General features: G+C 37.8%; 1 protein-coding gene across 1 annotated transcript in view; it reads left to right on the forward strand.

Moving 5' to 3' along the window:
- The window catches only part of RAB3C (RAB3C, member RAS oncogene family), a gene marked incomplete at its 3' end in the record, with an annotated part of 303,344 nt that extends 282,159 nt beyond the window's left edge, over positions 1 to 21,185 (forward strand). Inside the window, exon 5 of the mRNA XM_079918766.1 lies at positions 20,998 to 21,185. Within this exon, the coding sequence (XP_079774892.1) occupies positions 20,998 to 21,185 (188 nt within the window). The remainder of the gene's footprint in view (positions 1 to 20,997) is intronic.
- Between the last annotated feature and the right edge of the window lie 1,311 nt (positions 21,186 to 22,496).

Here is a 22,496-nt window from a genome sequence, read left to right on the forward strand (position 1 = left end):
AGGCCGAGTTGCAGGGAAAGAAAACTCTTTGAGGACCTGTGTCAAGCAGAACCATACCCTGCTGTGTTCCCTGGTCAGACTGCACCACCATCTTGGCTCCACAGATGAGCAAAGCCACTGGTTGGGACTGCTACTTGGGTGCTGCAGATAGGAACTCAATCTGTCAAGATCCAAGTGCTGGCTGTTGTGAGCCTCTCCCTGCACATTATCACCATCAGATTCCCAGTGGCTGAGCCTTACACATTCCCTTGCCATCCCTGGTGGGATGTGTGTGGAATGGAGGCTCCTAAGAAGCAACCCACAATACTGGGGAAGCTGAACGTCCACCCTGGGCTCTCTTTCCCACTGGAAGAAGTATCAGCTCTTGGTGTGGTGCTGTACCAGCCTGGGGGAGAAGCAACACAGTCAGCATATAGTTGCTCTTCTTACCCTGCTAATGCAGTCTGTCTTGGCTCTCTGGGTGCAGGGGGGTGCTTCAGCCTCTTTCACATGTTCTAGGATTTTCTCAGTGGTGTCTTATTACATGAATAGTTGTTAGTCATTCCCCTTGTGAAGGAATGAAGTCAGGAATGACTTGTGTCATCATCTTGGTGATAGCACTCCAGAAATCTAGATTTTTAAAGGTAAGCTCAAAATATAAATGTTAGGTCTGGGGACCAGATATAACATACAGGAGCCTCTGTCTTGAAGAGTAGGTTGGATTGGGAAGGGGGAAAGGGTGAAGGACAATGATTCAAAGAGATAACTCACATGGCACAGCTGCAAGGGGCTTGTGTTGAGTCTCTACAACAGACGGGGAGTGGACAAGCTTCACTGAGTGTGGGATTCTGGGGGTGGATTGACTGAGAATGATGAACTGTAGCATGGGGAGCTGCTACACCAGCAAGCTCAGAAAGCTTCCTTTCCTCTGTATTGTTTAGCTGAGCTTCTCCCACATATGAAGTGTGTTAAGCTAATATCTGCAGAGGGAAGGACCAGGAGGAAGCCTCTACATTGAGCAGGAATGATCCTTGCATAGTTTCAGAATACTAAGAAAGCAGGAGAAAGCTACCAACTAGTCAGGCCTGGCTAAGGGCAAGGACTCAAAGACTAGAATACTTGACCTTTTATTTTAGCAACACAGACCTTGGGCTGAACTCCCATTCTCCAGCTTTTGGCTGCTTTCTGCGGCCCTTCTTCAGGCAAGTGGGTCAAAATCCTTACCAATTCCTCTAAAGTCTGTCTCCAGCCTGGGGCCCAGCAGGGAACAAGCTAATACCATAGCTTGTCGTGCTGCTCAGCAATCCCAAGATCTGGCCCAAATGTCACCCACCTGGCAACAGAATGACCTTTCCTTGCTGCTCTGGTTCATTCAGTTCCACAGGAAAGGGAAGATAAGACATTGACACTGCAGCTAGAAAGTCTTCTCATTTAGGAGTTTGGGAATAGAAACCTAAGGACAGATCATAGATTTTTAACAATTAGAGATGAAAATGATTTACTGCACTATGATTTTTATGGAACGAAAAGATAGTTGTAATTTTTTTCTCTGAAAATGAAGTTGAACACAGTCATAGTGCCCCAAAGGGTGTTTAAGATTTTCCTGGGGTGGAGAAAGAGAAACAGTTCCCCAGAATGTCTTATGGAAACAAATGGTATTTCACAACATGGCATAGCCATTGATGCGTGGGAATATGAAAAGGCTGAGAAGGTCGTAGTTAACGCTCAATATTTGAATATTTGAGCTGTGATTATAACCACTAATGCAGTACAGTTGCAAGGGGAACAGAGTCTCTTGTGGGGTGCTATGACATTTCAGTACTCTTCAGGTGCCAAGGGGAGCCTTCCCAGGACCTGCTACCTTAATGAGAAGCATGCTTTCAGCCTTAAACTACCCTGTGTGGGTATTGGTCTGAAAAAGTGCCAGACATCTGTGGGACCCAGCACTCACTTGACCGTCAGGGAGCCAAGTAGAGAGAGTGGTACCAGCAGCCAAGCTGAGAGTGGTTCGTGTTCCTCATATTCACCAGAATGTATTCAAATGTCCTCCTAATAAGCAGCTTCTCTGTCATCTCCACTGAGGCTAGAGCAAAAACAATGGACAAATACCTGTTTGAAATGTTTGTGTTGGGCATGAGGCGATATTTTCTGATTGACAGAATCCTTTATCGGTGGAATGGTTCCCCCAGTAAGGCATGGAGATTCCTTCTGGAGAGACCTTTTCTGGACAACATACATTCTCATTCATTTAAAACAGTGATTCTTAATAAATACATATATACGTACACCTTATTGAGATCTAATTCACATACCATGCAATTCACCCGTTTAGAGTGTTCAATTCAGTGGTTCTTAGTATGTTCACAGAGCTGTGCAACATTTACCACAATCAATTTTCATCACCCCAGGAAGAAAAGCTATGCTCATTAGTGTCTACTTCCTATTTCTCCTGACTCTATAGATTTGCCTATTTTGGACATGCCATATAAATGGAATCATATCCTATGTAGTCCTTTTTTGTCTGACTTCTTCCACTTAACATAGTGTTTTCAAGGTTTATCTACATTGTAGCCTGTATCAGTAGTTTATAGCTGAAAGGTATTCCATTATATGCATATTCCACATTTTATTTATCCATTCATCAGTTGATGGACACTCAAGCTGTTTCTTTTTGTTTATTATAACTATTGCTATTGTAAACATTTCTGTGTAAGATTTGTGTGGACGTTTGTTTTCATTTCTCGCTGTACTGTACCTAGAAGTGGAATTGCTGGGTCATACAATAAGTATGTTTAACTATTTGAGAAACTATCAGAATGTTTTCCAAAGAGGCTGCATCATTTTACACTCCCATCAGCAGTGTATAAGGATAGTAAATCTTTTATAACTGGAAGTTTGTACTCTTTGACCCCCATTTTGCCTACCCTGCCAACTCCACCTCTGGCAACCACCAATCTGTTCTCTGAATCTCTGAGCTTAATCTTTTTATTTTACATATAAATTAGATCATACAGCATTTGTCTTTCTGTTTGACTTATTTCACTTAGCATAATGCCTTCAAAGTCTATCCATGTTGTTGCAGAGGGCAAGGTTTCATCTTTATATGGCTGAATAATGTTCTATTTTGTGTGTGTATATATATATATATATACATGCGTGTATATATATATATATATATATACACACACATATATCACATTTTTAAAATTCATTCACACAATCTATGTACTCTTAGGTTGTTTCCATGTCTTAGCTATTGTAAATAATGCTGCTATAAACATGAGGGTGCATATATTTTTTCCAGTTATTGTTTGATTTCTTCAGATAAATAACCCAAAGTGGAATTGCTGGATCATACAGTACTTCTATTTTTAATTTTTTGAGGAACTCCATTCTGTTTTCCACAGTGGCTGCACCAATTTCCATTCCCACCAACAGTACACAAGGGTTCCCTTTTCTCCACATTCTTGCCAACACTTGTTATTTTGTTTTTGATAATAGCCATTCTGATAGGTGTGAGGTGATGTCTCATTGTGGTTTTGATTTGCATTTCCCTGATTAGTGATGTTGAGCATCTTTTCATGTACCTCTTGGCCACCTGTTTGTGTTCATCAGAAAAATGTCTGTTTAGATCCTCTTCTCATTAATTAGATTGTTTTGTTTTTTGCTATTGATATGTGTAGGTTACCTTTTCATTCTGTTGATGGTTTCCTTAGAAGCTTTTTAATTTGATGTAGTCCCACTTGTTTATTTTTGTTTTTGTTGCTCTTGCTTTTAGAGTCAGATCTAAAATATCATCACCAAGACCATTATCAAGGAGTTTACTGCTCATGTTTTCTTCTAGGAGTTTTATAGTTTTAGGTCTTATGTTCAATCATTTATCCATGTTGAGTTAATTTTTGTGTATGGTCTAAGTTAGTGATCCAGTCTTATTCTTCTCCATGTGGTTGTCCAGTTTTCTCAGCACCACTTATTAAAGAGACTGTCCTTTCTCCACTGTATACTTTTGGCTCCTTTGTTATAAATTAACTGACCACATCTACATGGTTTTCTTCCTGGACTCTCTTTTCCACTGATCTGTGTGTCTGTTTTTATGTCACAAAATACTGTTTTGATTACTATAGCTTCATAATATTGTTTGAAATCAGGGAGCATGTTGCGTCTAGCTTTGTTCTTGCTCAAGATTGCTTTGACTATTTGGGGTGTATTGTGTGGTTTCATATAAAATGTAGGATTGTTTGTTCTTTCTGTGAAAAGTGCCTTGATAGGGATTTCATTGAATCTGTAGATTCCTTTGGGTAGTATAGACATTTTAACAATACTCTTCCAATCTATGAGCATGAACTATCTTTTCATTTATTTGTATCTTCAATTTTTTTCATTGTCTTGCAGTTCAGTATACATATCTTTCACCACCTAGGTTAAATTTATTTTATTCCTTTTTAATGTAATTGAAAATGGGATTTTTAAAAATTTCTCTGATTATGTTATTATTGAATAGAAAGGAAACAGATTTTTGTAATTGATCTTGTATCCTACAACTTTACCAAATTTGTTTATTAGTTCTACAGTTTTGTGACGGAGTCTTTAGGTTTTTCTATATTTAATATGTCATCTGCAGGTATTGACAGTTTTACTGCTTCCTTTCCAATTTGGATGCCTTTTATTTCCTTTTCTTGCCTGATTTCTCTGACTCAAACTTCCACTACCATGGTAAATCAAAGGAGAAAGAGACGGTATTTCTGCCTTGTTCCTTGATCTTAGAGAAAAAGCTTTCAGCTTCTCACCATTGAGTATGCTGTTACTCATTGAGTATGATGTGGGCTGGGCATATATGGCCTTTATTATGTTGAAGTACAGTCCCTCTCTATCCACTTCATGAGAGTTTTTTTTATCATACATGGATGCTGAATTTTGTTAAATGCTTTTTCTGCACCTATTGAGATGATGATTTTTATCCTTCATTTTGTTCATGTGGTATATCATGTTGATTGATAGGCAGATGTTGAATCATCCTCGCATCCCTGGAATATAGCCCACTTAATCGTGGTGTATAAAATTCTTTTACTGTATTGTTGAATTTGGTTTGCTAATATTATGTTGAAGATTTCTTTAGGGATATTGATGTGTAATTTTCTTGTTGCGTCCTTGTTTTGGTATCTGGGTAATGCTGATATCATAAAAATATCATAAAATGAAGTGTTGCTATGAATACTTCTTTGATAGAATTCACCAGTGAAGCATCCTGGGCTTTTATTTGTTGAGAGGTTTTTGATGACTGATCCAGTTTCCTTACTAGTAATTGTTCTGTTCAGATTATTTCTTCATGATTCCATCTTGGATAAATTCCTAGAAACATAGGTTGTCCAATTTGTTGACATATAATTGTTCATGGCAGTCTCTTATGAACATTTGTATTGCTGTGGTAATGTCTCTTCTTTCATTTCTGGTTTGAGTTCTCTTTTTTTCTTGGAAGGTCTAGCTATGGGTTTGTCAATTTTGCTTCTCTTTTCTGAGAACCAGCTATTACTTTTTGTTTGTTGCTACTTCATTCATTTCAACTCTGATCTTTGTCAGTTCCTTCCTTCTGCTAACTTTGGACTTTGTTTGTTCTTCTTTTTCTAGTTTCTTGAGGTATTGAGGTATTAAGTTTGAGATTCTTCTTGTTTCTTAATAGAGGCATTTATCACTACGATTTTTTTAAATTTTGGTAAAATACACATAAAGATGGCTAACATGGTAAATTTTATGTTAAGTGAACAGTTCAGCATGTATTCACTTTGTTTTGCAACCAATCCCCAGAACATCTTGCAAAAGTGAAACTAAATGACAACTGTTTTTCCCTCCCTCAGACTCTGGCCCTCCACCTTCAGTCTCTCTAAATTTGACTTCTTTGTGACTGGTTTATTTCACATTGATTCATACATGTTGTAGCATGTGTCAGAATTTCTTTTAAGGCTGAATAATAGTCCAGTGTATGTATATACCACATTTTGTTTATCCATTCATCAGTTGATGGATACTTGGGTTAGCTTCCACCTTTTGGCTATTGTGAATGATGCTGTAATGAACATGGGTGTAGAGAGGCTAGTGAATCTTAACCTTTCGTGTGCATAAGAAACCACCTAAGGAGCTATTTAAAGGGCATATTCAAGGCCCTTCTCCTCCTCACAATTCCAGTATGTCTGGGGGGTGAAGTTTAAAAGCTCTTAAGTACTTCAGGTGATTCTACTGAAGGTATCCTTCTACTGGTATGACGTTAGGGTGTAGGATCACATCCCTTGGGCAGAAGAGTGAAATCTGGTTTATACCACCTCTCTCTGCTGCCTCACCCTGGGACAACATGAAATGCATCACTGTTCACATTATAGGGATGCCAGAAGGAGGAGAGAGAGAGAAAGGGCCTGAGAAAATATTTGAAAAGATTATAGCTGTAAACTTCCCTAACACGTGAAAAGAAACTGTCACAGAAGTCCAGGAAGTATAGAGAGTCCCATACAAGATAAACCCAAGGAGGAACACCAAGACACATTCTAATCAAACTGACAAAAATTAAAAACAAAGAGAAAATAGTAAAATCAACACACAAGGGAACCCTATAAGGTTATCAGCAGAAACGGTAAGCCAGAAGGGAGTGGCATGATATATTTAAAGTGATGAAAGGGAAAAACCTACAAACAAGAATACTCTACCCAGCAAGGCTCTCGTTCAGACTCGACAGAGAACTCAAAAGCTTTACAGACAAGCAAAAGCTAAGAGAATTCAGCACCACCACACCAGCCTAACAACACACAGTAAGGGACCTTCTCTAGGTGGGGGAAATAAAGGCCATAATTAGAAACAAGAAAATTACTAATGGAAAAGCTCACCAGTAAAGGCAGGAAATCATCCACACAAAAATAGGATATCAAACCCAGCATTCGTCAGAAGAGGAGAGTACAAATGCAGGATATTGGAAATGCATTGGAAATTAAGAGACCAGTAACTTAAAACACTCTTGTTTATACATAGGCTGCTATACCAAAACCTCATGGGAACTGCAAACCAGAAATATACAATAGATACACACACACACACAAAAGGAATCCAAATCTAATACTAAAGATAGTCATCAAATCACAAGAGGACAAAAGGGTACTGGAAGAAAAAAGACGTACAACTGAAAGAAAAAAGACCTACAAAAACAAATCCAAAACAATTGACAAAATGGCAATAAGAACATACATATCAGTAATTACCTTAAATGTAAATGCTCCAATCAAAGCATAGGCTGGCTGAAGGGATATAAAAACAAGACCTGTATATATGCTGTCTTACAAGAGACTCACTTCAGACTGAGGGGCACATACAGACTGAAAGTGAGGGTATGGAAAAAGATATTACATGCAAATGGAAATCAAAAGAAAACTGATGTAGCAATACTCATATCAGACAAAATAGACTAAAATTAAGACTGTTGTAAGACACAAAGGACACTACATAATGAAAAAGTGAGGATCAATCCAGGAAGAAGATTAACAATTGTAAATATGTATGCACCCAACGTAGGAACACCTCAATATATAAGGCAAATGCTAACAGCCATAAGGGGAGAAATCAACAGTAACACAATAGTAGTGGGGGATTTTAACACCTCACTTTCATCAATGGACAAACCATCCACACAGAAAATCAGTAAGGAAACCCAGGCCTTAAATGACACATTAGACCAGATGGACTTAATATTTGTAGAACATTCCATCCAAAAGCAGCAGAATACACATTCTTCTTAGGTGCACATGAAACGTTCTTCAGGATAGATCATATCTTGGGCCACAAATCAAGCCTTGATGAATTTAAGAAAATTGAAATCATATCAGGCATCTTTTCCAACCACAACCCTATGAGATTAGAAATCAATTACAGGAAAAAGAAACTGTAAAAAACACAAACACATGGAGGCTAAACAATATGCTACTAAATAACCAATGGATCACTCAAGAAATCAAAGAGGAAATCAAATAAGTACCTAGAAACAGACGACAATGAAAACATGATGATCCAAAACCTATCAGAGGCAGCAAAAAAGCAGTTCCAAAAGGGAAGTTCATAGCAATACAACCTCACCTCAGGAAAAAAGAAAAATCTCAAACAACCTAACCTTACATCTAGAGCAACTAGAGAAAGAAGAACAAACAAAACCCGAAGTTAGTAGAAGGAAAGAAATCATAAAGATCAGAGCAGAAATAAATGAAATAGAAATGAAGAAAACAGTACAAAAGATCAATGAAGGCTGGCTCTTCAGAAAGACAAACAAAATCAATAAACCTTTTGCCAGACTCATCAAGGAAAAAAGAGAGAGGGCTCAAATCAATAAAAATAGAAATGAGGGAGGACCTTCAAGATGGCAGAGGAGTAAGACATGGAGATCAACTCCCTCTACAAAAATACATCTACATGCAGAACAGCTCCTACAGAACACTGACAGAGACCTCAGACTACCCAAAAGGCAAGAAACTCCCCACATACCTGGCCGTGTGGCTGACAGGGTCTTGGTGCTCTGGCTGGGTGGGAGAGCAGAGTTCAGGACACTGGTCCACCAGAGACCTCCCAGCACCTCATAATATCAATCAGCAAGAGCTCTCCCAGAGATCTCTCTCTCAACACTAAGGCCCACCTCCACTCAATGACCAGCAAGTTCCAGTGCTGGACATCCCATGCCAAACAACTAGAAAGACAGAACACAACCCCACCCATTAGCAGAGAGGCTGCCTAAAATCATACTAAGTTCACAGGCACCCCAAAACACACTTCCGGATGTAGCCCTGACTGCCAGAAAGACAAGATCCAGCTTCATCCAACAGAACACAGGCACACCAGTCCCCTCCACCAGGAAGCCTACACAACCCGCTGAACCAACTTTAGCCACTGGGGGCAGGCACCAAAAACAATGGGAACTACGAACCTGAAGCCTGCAAAAAAAGACCCCAAACACAGTAAGTTAAGCAAATGAGAAGGCAGAGAAACAGCAGATGAAGGAGCAAGGTAAAAACCCACCAGACCAAACAAATGAGGAAATAGGCAGCCTACCTGAAAAAGAATACAGAGTAATGATAGCAACAGTGATCCAAACACTTGGAAATAAAATGGAGAAAATATAAGAAACGTTTAACAAGGACCTAGAAGAACTAAAGAGCAAACAATGATGAACAGCACAATAAATGAAATTTAAAATTATCTAGAAGGAATCAATAGCAGAATAACTGACACAGAAGAACGGATAAGTGACCTGGAAGATAAAATAGTGGAAATAACTGCTGCAGAGCAGAATAAAGAAAAAAGAATGAAAAGAATTGAGGGCAGTCTCAGAGACCTCTCAGAAAACATTAAACACATGAACATTCAAATTATAGCATCCAGAAGAAGAAGAGAAAAAGAAAGGGACTGAGAAAATACTTGAAGAGATTATAGTTGAAAACTTCCCTAATATAGGAAAGGAAATAGCCAACCAAGTCCAGGAAGTACAGAGATTCCCATACAGGATAAATCCAAGGAGAAACATGCCAAGACACATATTAATCAAACTATCAAAAATTAAATACAGAGAAAAAATATTAAAAGCAGGAAGAGAAAAATAACACACAAGGGAATCCCCATAAGGTTAACAGCTGATCTTTCAGCAGAAACTCTGCAAGCCAGAAAGGAGTGGCAGGACATAATGAAACTGATGAAAGGGAAAGCCTACAACCAAGATTACTCTACCCAGCAAGGATCTCATTCAGATTTGATGGAGAAATTAAAAACTTTACAGACAAGCAAAAGCTAAGAATTCAGCATGACCAAACCAGCTTTACAACAAATGCTAAAGGAACTTCTCTAGGCAGGAAACACAAGAGGAGGAAAAGAGCTACAATAACAAACCCAAAACAATTAAGAAAATGGTAATAGGAACATACATATCAATAATTACCTTAAATGTAAATGGATTAAATGCTCCAACCAAAAGACATAGACTGGCTGAATGGATACAAAAACAAGACCCATATATATGCTGTCTACAAGAGACCCACTTCAGACCTAGGGACACATACAGACTGAAAGTGAGTTGATGGAAAAAGATATTCCATGCAAATGGAAATCAAAAGAATGCTGGAGTAGCAATTCTCATATCAGACAAAATTCTCATATCAGACAAAATAGACTTTAAAATAATGACTATTACAAGAGACAAAGAAGGACACTATATAATTATCAAGGGATGAATCCAAGAAGAAGATATAACAATTGTAAATATTTATGCACCCAACATAAGAGCACCTCAACACATAAGGAAAATGCTAAAAAGCCATAAAAGGGGAAATCAATAGTAACACAATAATAGTAGGGGACTTTAACACCCCACTTTCACCAATGGACAGATCATCCAAAATGAAAGTAAATAAGGAAACACAAGCTTTAAATGATACATTAAACAAGATGGACTTAATTGATAATTATAGGACATTCCATCCAAAAGCAACAGAATACACTTTGTTCTCAAGTGCTCATGGAACATTCTCCAGGATAGATCATATCTTGGGTCACAAACCAAGTGATAAATTTAAGAAAATTGAAATTGTATCAAGTATCTTTTCCAACCACAACATTATGAGACTAGATATCAATTACAGGAAAAAAATCTGTAAAAAATACATACACATGGAGGCTAAACAATACACTACTAAATAAGCAAGAGATCACTGAAGAAATCAAAAACTACCTACAAACAAATGACAATGCAAACAAAATGACCCAAAACCTATGGGATGCAGCAAAAGCAGTTCTAAGGAAGATGTTTATAGCAATACAACCGTACCTCAAGAAACAAGAAAAATCTCAAATAAACAACTTAATCTTACACCTAAAGCAATTAGAGAAAGAACATAAAGAACCCCAAAGTTAGCAGAAGGAAAGAAATCATAAAGATCAGATCAGAAAAAAATATGAAAGAAATGAACAATAGCAAAGATCAATAAAGCTAAAAGCTGGTTCTTTGAGAAGATAAACAATTGATAAACCATTAGCCAGATTCATCAAGAAAAAAAGATAGAATAGAATATGATGCAGTGGTAGAATAGAATTAGAAATGAAATTAGAAATTAGAAATGAAAAAGGAGAAGTAACAACTGACACTGCAGAAATACAAAGGTTAATGAGAGATTACTGCAAGCAACTATATGCCAATAAAATGGACAACCTGGAAGAAATGGACAAATTCTGAGAACAGCACAAATTCTGAGAACAGCACAACCTTCCGAGACTGAACCAGGAATAGAAAATATAAACCAGGAAGAAATAGAAAATATAAACAGAGCAATCACAAGCACTGAAATTGAAACTATGATTAAAATCTTCCAACAAACAAAAGCCCAGGACCAGATGGTTTCACAGGTGAATTCTATCAAACATTTAGAGAAGAGCTAACACCTATCCTCCTCAAACTCTTCCAAAATATAGTAGAGGGGAGAATTCTCCCAAACTCATTCTATGAGGCCACCATCACCTTGATACCAAAACCAGAAAAAGGTATCACAAAAAAAGAAAACGACAGGCCAGTATCCCTGATGAACATAGATGCAAACATCCTCAACCAAATACTAGTAAATACAATCCAACAACACATTAAAAGGATTATACACCATGATCAAGTGGGGTTTATCCCAGAAATGCAAGGATTTTTCAGTATATGCAAATCAATCAATGTGATACACCATATTAACAAATTGAAGGAGAAAAACCATATGATCATCTCAATAGATGCAGAAAAAGCTTTTGACAAAATTCAACAGCATTTATGATAAAAACCTTACAGAAAGTAGGCATAGAGGGAACCTACCTCAATATAATAAAGGCCATATATGACAAACCCACAGCCAACATTGGGCTCAACAGTGAAAAACAGAAAACATTTCCTCTAACATCAGGAACAAGACAAGGTTGCCACTCTCCCCACTGTTATTCAACATACTTTTGGAAGTTTTAGCCACAATAATCAGAGAAGAAAAAGAAATAAAAGGAATCCAAATCAGGAAAGAAGTAAAGCTGTCACTGTTTGCAGATGACATACTATATATATAGAGAGTATCCTTAGGATGCTACCAGAAAACTAGAGCTAATCAATGAATTTGGTAAAGTAGCAGGATGCAAAAGTAATGCACAGAAATCTCTTGCATTCCTATACATTAATGATGAAAAATCTGAAAGGGATATTAAGGAAACACTCCCATTTACCACTGCATCAAAAAGAATAAAATACCTAGGTATAAGCTTACATAAAGAGACAAAATACCTATATGCAAAAACTATAAGACACTGATGAAAGAAATTAAAGATGAAAGAAATTAAAGATGATAGAAACAGATGGAGAGATATACCATGTTCTTGGATTGGAAGACTCAACACTGTGAAATGATATACTGCCCAAAGCAATCTACACATTCAATGCAATCCATATCAAACTACCAATGGCATTTTTTCACAGAACTAGAACAAAAAATTTCACAATTTGTATGGAAAGTCAAAAGATCCTGATACCCAAAGCAATCTTGAGAAAGAAAAATGGAGCTGGAGGAATCAGGCTCCCTGACTTCAGACTATACTAAAAAGCTACAGTAATCAAGACAGTATGGTACTGGCACAGAAACAGAAATATAGATCAATGGAACAAGATAGAAAGCCCAGAGATAAACCCATGCACCTATGGTCAACTAATCTATGACAAAGGAGGCAAGGATATACAATGGAGAAAAGACAGCCTCTTCAATAAGTGGTGCTGGGAAAACTGGACAGCTACATGTAAAAGAATGAAAGTAGAACACTCCCTAACACCATACACAAAAATAAACTCAAAATGGATTAAAGACCTAAATGTAATGCCAGACACTATAAAACTCTTAGAGGAAATCATAGGCAGAACATTTTATGACATAAATCACAACAAGATCCTTTTTGACCCACCTCTTAGAGAAATAGAAATAAAAACAAAACTAAACAAGTGGGACCTAGTGAAACTTAAAAGCTTTTGCACAGCAAAGGAAACCAAAGGAAACCATAAACAAGATGAAAAGGTAACCCTCAGAACAGGAGAAAATATTTGCAAACGAAGCAACTGACAAAGGATTAATCTCCCAAATATACAAGCAGCTCATGCAACTCAATATCAAAAAAACAAACAACCCAATCCAAAAATGGGCAGAAGACCTAAAAAGACATTTCTCCAAAGATATAAAGATTACCAACAAACAAATGAAAGGATGCTCAACATCACTAATCATTAGAGAAATACAAAACAAAATTACAATGAGGTATCACCTGATACCAGTCAGAATGGCCATCATCAAAATATCTACAAACAATAAATGCTAGAGAGGGTGTGGGAAAAAGGGAACCCTCTTGCACTGTTGGTGAGAATGTAAATTGATACAGCCACTATGGAGAACAGTATGGAGGTTCCTTTAAAAGTAAAAATAGAACTACCATAAGACCCAGTAATCACACTACTGGACATCTACCCTGAGAAAACCATAATTCAAAAAGAATCATGTACCACAATGTTCATTGCACCTCTATTTACAATAGCCAGGACATGGAAGCAATCTAAGTGTCCATCGATAGATGAATGGGTATATATATACAATGAAGTATTACTCAGCCATACAAAGAATGAAATTGAGTTATTTGTAGTGAGGTGGATGGACCTAGAGACTGTCATACAGAGTGAAGTAAGTCAGAGAGAGAAAAACAAATACTGTATGCTAACACATATATATGGAATCTAAAAAATAATAATATATGTTTCTGAAGAACCTTGGGGCACGACAGGAATAAAGAAGCAGATATAGAGAATGGACTTGAGGACACTGGGAGGGGAAAGGGTAAGCTGGGACAAAGTGAGAGAGTGGCATGGACATACATATTACCAAATATCAAATAGATAGTAGTGGCAAGTAGCTGCATAGCACAGGGAGATCAGTTAAGTGCTGTGTGACCACCTAGAGGGGTGGGATAGGGAGGGTGTAAGGGAGATGCAAGAGGGAGGGGATATGGGGATATATGTATACGTATAGCTGATTCTCTTTTTTATACAGCAGAGACTCATACACCATTGTAAAGCAATTATACTCCAATAAAGATGTTAAAAAAAAAAAGAAATGAAAAATAAGATACAACTGACACCACAGATACACAAAGTATCATAAGAATTAGTTCAAACAACTATATGCCAATAAAATGGACAACCTAGAAGAGATGGACAAATTCTTAGAAAGGTACAACCTTCCAAGACTGAACCAGGAAGAAATAGAAACTGTGAACAGACCCATCACAAGCACTGAAATTGAAACTGTGATTAAAAATCTTCCAAAAGCCCAGTACCAGAGGGCTTCTCAGGCAAGTTCTATCAAACATTTAGAGAAGAACTAACACCTATCCTTCTCAAACTCTTCCAAAAAATTGCAGATGAAGGAACACTCCCAAGCTCATTCTTTGAGGTTGCCATCACCCTGATACCAAAACCAGATGAAGATACCACAAAAAAAGAAAATTACAGGGAAATGTCACTGATGAACATAGATGCAAAAATCCTCAATAAAAATACTAGCAAACCGAATCCAGCAACACATTAAAACCGAATTCACCAACACATTAAAAGGATCATACATCATGATCAATTGTGATTTATCGCAGGGATGCAAGGATGCTTCAATATACGCAAATCAATCAATATGATACACCATATTAACAAACTGAAGGAGAAAAACCATATGATAATCTCAGTAGATGCAGAAAAATCTTTTGACAAAATTGAACACCCATTTATTATTAAAAACTCTCCAGAAAGTGGGCATAGAGGGAACCTACCTCGACATAATAAAGGCCACATATGACAAACCCACAGCAAACATCATTCTCAATGGTGAGAAACTGAAAGCATTTCCTCTAAGCTCAGGAACAAGACAATGCTCACTCTCACCACTTTTATTCAATATAGTTTTGGAAGTTCTAGCCATATCAATCAGAGAAGAAAAAGAAATAAAAGGAATCCAAATTGGAAAAGTAGTAAAACTGTTTGCAAAAGACATGATACTATACATAGAAAATCCTAAAGATGCTACCAGCAAACTACTAGAGCTCATCAATGAATTCGGTAAAGCGGCAGGGTACAAAATTAATACACTGGGATTTCTTGCATTTATATACACTAACAATGGAAGATCAGAAAGAGAAATTAAGGAAACAATCCCATTTATCATCACATCAGAAAGAATAAAATACCTAGGACTAAACCTACCTAAGGAGGCAAAAGACCTGTACCCTGAAAACTATAACATGCTGATGAAAGAAATTGAAGACAAACAGATGGAAAGACACACCATGTTCTTGGATTGGAAGAATCAATATCGTCAAAATGACTATACTACCCAGTGCAATCTACCAATTCAATGCAATCCCTATCAAATTACCAATGGCTGTTTTTGCAGATCTAGAACAAAAAATCTTAAAATTTGTATGGAAACACAAAAAGCCCCAAATAGCTAAAGCATCCTGGAGAATGAAAAACTGAGCTGGAGAAATCAGGTTCCCTGACTTCAGACTATACTATAATGCTACAGTGATCAAAACAGTATGGTAGGGACTTCCCTGGGTGGCACAGTGGTTAAGAATCCTTCTGCCAATGCAGGGGACACAGGTTCAATCCCTGGTCTGGGAATATCCCACATGCCACAGAGCAACTAAGCCCATGTGCCACAACTACTGAGCCTGCATTCCACAATTACTGAAGCCTGCGCGCCTAGAGCCCATGCTCCACAACAAGAGAAGCCACAGCAATGAGAAGCCCACACATGGCAACGAAGAGTACTCCCCACTCCCCACAACTAGAGAAAAGCCCATGCACAGCAACAAAGACCCAATGCAGCCAAAAAAATAAATAAAATTAGAAGAAAAAAAAAAACAGTATGGTACTGGTGCAAAGACAAATTGCTGTGTCAATGGACCAGGATAGAAAGCTCAGAAATAGACCCTTGCATCTATGGTCAATTAATCTACGACAAAGGAGGCAAGAATATACGATGGAGAAAAGCCAGTCTTTTCAATAAGTGATGCTGGGAAAACTTGACAGCTACACATAAATGAATGAAATTAGAACACTAACACTATACATAAAAGTACACTCAAAATTGATTAAAGACCTAAATGTAAGGCTGGACACTATAATACTCTTAGAGGAAGACACAGGCAGAACACTCTGACATAAATCACAGCAGTATCTTTTTGGATTCACCTCCTAGAGTAATGAAAACAAAAATAAACAAATGGGATCTAATTAAACTTAAAAGCTTTTGCACAGCAAAGAAAACCATAAAGTGAAAAGATAACACACAGAATGAGAGAAGATATTTGCAAATGGAGCAACCAGCAAGGGATTAATCTCCAAAATATACAAACAGCTCATGCAGCTCTATATCAAAAAACCAAAAACCCAGTCAAAAAATGGACAGATGATCTAAATAGACATTTCTCCAAAGAAGACATACAGTTGGCCAAAAAGCACATGAAAAGATGCTCAACGTCACTAATTATTAGAGAAATGCAAATCAAACCTACAATGAGGTGTCACCTCACAATGGTCAGAATGGCCAACATTACAATATCTACAAACAGTAAATGCTGGAGAGGATGTGGAGAAAAGGGAACCCTCCTAGACTGTTGGTGGGAATGCAAATTGGTACAACTGTTACGGAGGACAGTATGGAGGTTCCTTAAAAAACTAAAAATAGAGCTGCCATATGAGCCAGCAATCCCACTCCTGTGTTTTTTCCAGAGAAAACCATAATTTGAAAAGATACATGTACCCCAATGTTCATTGCAGCACTATTTACAATAGCTAAGACATGGAAGCAACTAACTGTCCATTGACAGAGGAATGGATAAAGAAGATGTGATACATATATACAGTGGAATATTAGTCATAAAAAAAGAATGAAATAATGCCATTTGCAGCAACATGGATGGATCTAGAGATTATCATACTAAGTAAGACACTTAGAGAAGGACAAATATCTGTTGATATTACTTACACGTGGAATCTAAAAAAATACAAATGAAATTATTTACAAAACAAACAGACTCACAGATTTCAAAAACAAACTTATGGTTACCAAAGGAGAAATATGGTGGCGGCAGATAAATCAGGAGTTTGGGATTAACATATACACTACTATATATAAAATAGATAACCAGCAAGAACTCTACTTAATATTCTTAATAATTTATACGGGAAAAGAATCTGAAAAAGAATGAATGTATGTATGTAACTGAATCACTTTGCTGTACACCTGAAATTAACACAACATTGTAAATCAACTTATAGTCCAATAAATGTTTATTAAAAAAAGATGTTCTGAACCATGGTGCAAGGCTTATCCAGCTTGGAACAGTGCTGTCTGTGCCAGAGAGAAATTAGAATGGATGATTAGTGCTTCTGTGACCAACTGAAAGTGTTCACTGATTTGTTGATGAAAACATGTGTATGCTGCAATTATTGATACAGGATGATATAGTCTGAGGGACAGGTGTCCAAGGCTGTAGGCTAAGTCAGTAACCTATTTATTAGGAGATCTCTGTCACCCTTCACAATCAGCTTGCTCTGTGACCTTGGGCTACTTATTTGATCTGCCAAATCACGCTGTCCTACCTAGTAAGTTGGAAATGATCTTCAAAGTTTTATGAAAAAGACTGTTTCCTAGGGATCACTGACTGAAGTGCTGGCTTTCCACTGATGTTCGTGTGTATGAATGGGAGGTTAAATATTTCTAAGAACAAGGTCATGCTGCTATAGTTGAATTTAGTATGATACATTGGTAGGTAATGGCCATAAAACCCAACAATGACTCAATAGAAGAATAAAGGCTGAAGTAGGCTGAAGTGTTTGAATTTGTGGTTACAATTTAGTTCATGAGCTTTAAACACCATGGACACCCATAGGTGTGGAGTGTGGTCGCACATAGAGTTGCTTGGTTGTAGATACTGATTCCCCAGGATGGAGAATCATTTATTGCACAGTAAACTTGCTTTGCCCTGAATCCAAACAACTATATGCTAAAATAATGATGTTGAGTTTGATCCTGAATATCTCATTTTATGACCAACAGCACATGTGGTCAATGAGAGGAGGCCTAATTTCCAGAACCTTTCACATATTTCTCTATAGACATATAGCTGTCCTGATGGCCACCTTGATGAACCTTAAGCAGCACAAAATACCAGAGTACCTTTGGAATCATTAAGAAAAGATGTTTCATATGTTTCACCCGGAGTGTTAAATCTAGTTAATCACTAACTATGTAAATTGATGAAAGTTTGTTGTATTACTTAACATAGAACTTCCAGTTCAACTGGAACCAAACAGTAGGCTTTGCAGAGTATCTGAAGGAGGAGGAGAGCGTTCAGGTTTAGTTCAAATGCCAGCTTTGCCACTACTGGCTGATCAAGTAAATGAGCAAAGTACTCAGCCATTTTCTGCCTCTATTTCCTTATCAATAATTTGGAGAAAATACTGGCACCTACCTTACAGATACAGTGTTTTAAATAGCACCTGTTCTACAGTAACCTCCCAAATGTTAGTTTCTTACTATTATTGTTGTGATAATAGTATTATTTAATTATATAGTTATTGTATAATTATATAATAACATTTTCTGGTTTGCTTGGCACTTTTACATATATTTTCTCATTTGAGCCTAATGTAAGACAAATGTCATAAATAAAGAACATAAGAATAAAAACATGACTTTCCCATGGTCACAAAGCCAGTAAGTATTGCTCCTATGGCTAAATCTCCCATCTGACAATCCATCCCTCTCACCACATTATGGCATCTCCTTCTCCAGCCATGCTGGATAAATGGAGGGCTGTTATAATATGGTGTTCTCTTCCTGGGGTTCCAGGGTAAGGTCAAGACACAGAGCATTCTGGCTCCTGGGCTCAAGGATCATTTTACTGACCTTAAGTTGTACACCAGCAGCATTGTGTGTCTCTAAGCCCAGATTAAAAGAATCACATTTGATAAAGGTTTGCACGGATTACTGTGGTTTGTTTTACAATGGCCAAATCTTTTATGATACCCTTCAAGTTCAGTGCCTTCCCCCAAATCATGCTAATAAATAAAAGATGTGTCAGCAGAAGCGATGAGAGAAAAGTGAAACCTTTGGAGAAAAAAAAATCCCATAATTTATCACAAAGTCTCATTTAGGGATCTTGATTTCAGTGGGGTTTTGGTATCTTGTGACTTAAAGCACCCTCCTGTTAACACTGAGAAAATCCCCACAAGGATGCAAATAGTTCTGACATCTAGGCAAGTATGGATTCTAAGCAATTGTGCTTTCCAAAATCTGGATCAAATTGCTGAAAGGTGAACGATCTAGCCCTATAGATTGCAAACATTAGAAAAGAGAATTCTGTTAATGCCAGAATTTTGTAAAGAAATTAGGAATTTAAGAGAGCTATATAAACACTGTCCAGAGAGACAAATGCAAGGGAAATAAATACAAGGCAAAGAGGGCTTGAAATATTCTCTATTTTATAGAACCTGGCTTAACTCATGCTCGCTCCTTCAGCTCAAATCCTGCGGTTACTCACTCGGATTTTAACAGAATACACAGTAACTAAAGAAATTCGAGCTCAGATATCATCATCTATCTTAACTAAATTTTAATTCACGAAAATTGCTTTTTGTTGTTTATCTTCAATACTGCTTAAGAAAATAAATATTTCTAGCTCATGAGAGCGATTTTGACATGGATTCAAAATATTAATCCATTTTTTCCTCTTTTGGCCCCAGGAGCTGGGATGAAATCACATGATTTAATCATTCTGAATCCATGTGGCTCCTCAGAGATAGGACCAGATGTAACCAGAGGATTTATAGGGTGTAAAATTCAGAATGGATTAGGACAGCATTTCTGTGTTCAACCCAATACATCCTAAATCAACATTCCCTGGATGGACCAGAGCAATCTCTGGCTGGCCTAGTGGGGAGGTTGTCATGGCAACTGACTGGCAAGCTCAGCCCGTGGAATGTGAATGCGAACAATAGTGACAAGGCTGTGTACAGAGCAGCCTACTAAGGCTGCTTCTACCCAGGTACAGTGACGCATCAGTCGATGCGTGAAACTGTCACTGCATTTTTTTGTAACTTCTTGCACTTCTGGCAGCTTATTTGAAATTTATCGTGTCCTTTCCCAGATGTTGATAAAACATTGCTGCTGACAGGTAACAGAAGATATGGAAAAATCAGCACCAGTAGCTAGCTGCAATGGTATACAAAGCCCTGGAGGGCTGTTAGGCTAACACCACTCAAATTTCCTAAAGGAGGCTGGAGCTCGCTTAGGGTAAATCCAATGATTCTTTAGTGCCACCTTATGTCCAGTTAAATACTGGAAATTTACCAAAGGCCTACCCTCAAACACTTTACTAGGCAGCAGTAGGACAGACATGGAAAAAGTTAGAGCTGCATTATGTGGGAGTTTGGGAGTCCCTTTCACAGCAGAATATGAACATGAAGTCTTCTAAGCCTGAAGTTAAAGAAAAAATGAAAATTAATAATTTTGGTAGAATCTGAAATGAGGAAATTTTAAAAAAAATGCCAAATAACCCCAGACCTAGAAAAGATTAGAAGAGGCTGCATGCTGATCCAGGGGTTGCAGGAAGAGATGGCAGAGACAGACTGTGTCAAGGATTCTTCATGTCGTCCTTACTAACTAACTCTTGCCAAGGCTTTTTTTTTTTTTTTGTCTAGAGAAAAATAAGATGTGAACATCGCTAATTCGACTTTATAATTCTTGTTAATGGATAGCAAGATGGTAGCATTTGTTCAATCCTGCCTCTCATCTCCCACCCAAACCAAACCTACCAGCACTGCTGTCCTACCATCACCATGTCCCATTTAATTTCCGCAGAAGTATGAAGTGACCAAGCTGTGTTTCTTTGTGTTTCTTCCAGGTTTTGAGTTTTTTGAAACAAGTGCCAAGGATAACGTTAATGTGAAGCAGACATTTGAGCGTCTCGTGGATATCATCTGCGACAAAATGTCCGAGAGTTTGGAGACAGATCCAGCCATCACTGCCGCAAAGCAGAACACGAGGCTCAGGGAAACGCCTCCTCCACCGCAGCCCAACTGTGGCTGTTAGTGTCCCGGTACAGGCAGCTCCAGAGGGGTTGGTTGCTAAAAATAGCATTTATAAATGGTCAATTAGCCTTCATTTATACTGCCTAATAATTATTTGAGGGAAATCTTTGATGTCTGTGGCTCGAACATGCATTCAATTCCGGGGAGATTTCCGGTGTTAACAAGTGACAAATATGTGATCTTAACTTTGTAAGGACTATCCATCTATAAACATCAGATGTTTGCATGTGATTTGTTATTTGTCTTCTAGGCTCTTTTTGTTTCAGGTTTCTTAGATTAAGCTACTGCTGGGACCTCTGATTATAATTTCAGTACAACTGAGTTTTGGGCTACGGGTTCAAATTATGCTATTCACTTGTAGGGATGATAACCAAGAAATTGGTTGTGTGTGTGGTGTGAGCAGGGCGAGATCTCAGGAGGCCTTATTTGCTTTACTCTCAATCAAAAATCAAGTGGAAATGTTACTCATGATTAGGGAGACTGTCATGGGTCTGGTTGGTTTACTGTTCAGGAAAGGTATCTATTTTTCAGTGTTATTATAACTGAGAAGACCATTGACTATAAAGAACTTGAAATATTGTTTAAGGCCCTTGCAAATTTACCAAGAGATTAATATTTACCTGACTGGAAGTAGATTTTAACAGTAGTCTTAGTTTAGATGTTTAAATAAGGAATACCTAACCCAAGACAGCACCACCCAACATTCTGAATATTTGAGGGCACTGACAGACAGAGGTATCTGCTGAATGTGTTATGTAGCAAGCATCTTAACCAAGAAGGATATGAGTAGCAGTGGGATTCCAAGGCCTGAGCTCCCCCCCATGACATATACCACCGCGACTTTCTGGAACAATTACCAACGCTTGGAACAGAGGTCAAGTTGAAGCTTGTTAGAGCACCTCTTCCCATAGGATGTAGGCTTGCTTCCCCCAACATTGCCTTCTGCTCGCACCTCCCTAGGTTCTTTTACCTGGCTAGAAATCAGTTAAACAGTATCTCCATGGCTCTCAGATTGAGGAAAAGACAATTATCATCTCTAATCTTTTTCAATCCAAGTATTTATACCTTTAAAGCGTATCCCCATTCTGTAAGCCTTTAAACATGCTTAAGTTACTCAGAGACCTCTCTTTGGAGCTGAGAGTTACAGAAAAATCTTAGGGTGCCATAAGCAATTTGAGAGGAGAAAGGAAACCATTTGAACACCCAGATTCTTTCTCCTAGAGATTCCTTCGCCTGGATTTCCTGAAGACCATATATGATTAACAAGCAAACCAATCCCACCAGCGATTCTAAGTGAGGACTGAAAAGAGAC

This window comes from Stenella coeruleoalba (genome assembly GCF_951394435.1).
Source record: "Stenella coeruleoalba genome assembly, chromosome: 3".
Taxonomy (NCBI): Eukaryota; Metazoa; Chordata; class Mammalia; order Artiodactyla; family Delphinidae; genus Stenella; species Stenella coeruleoalba.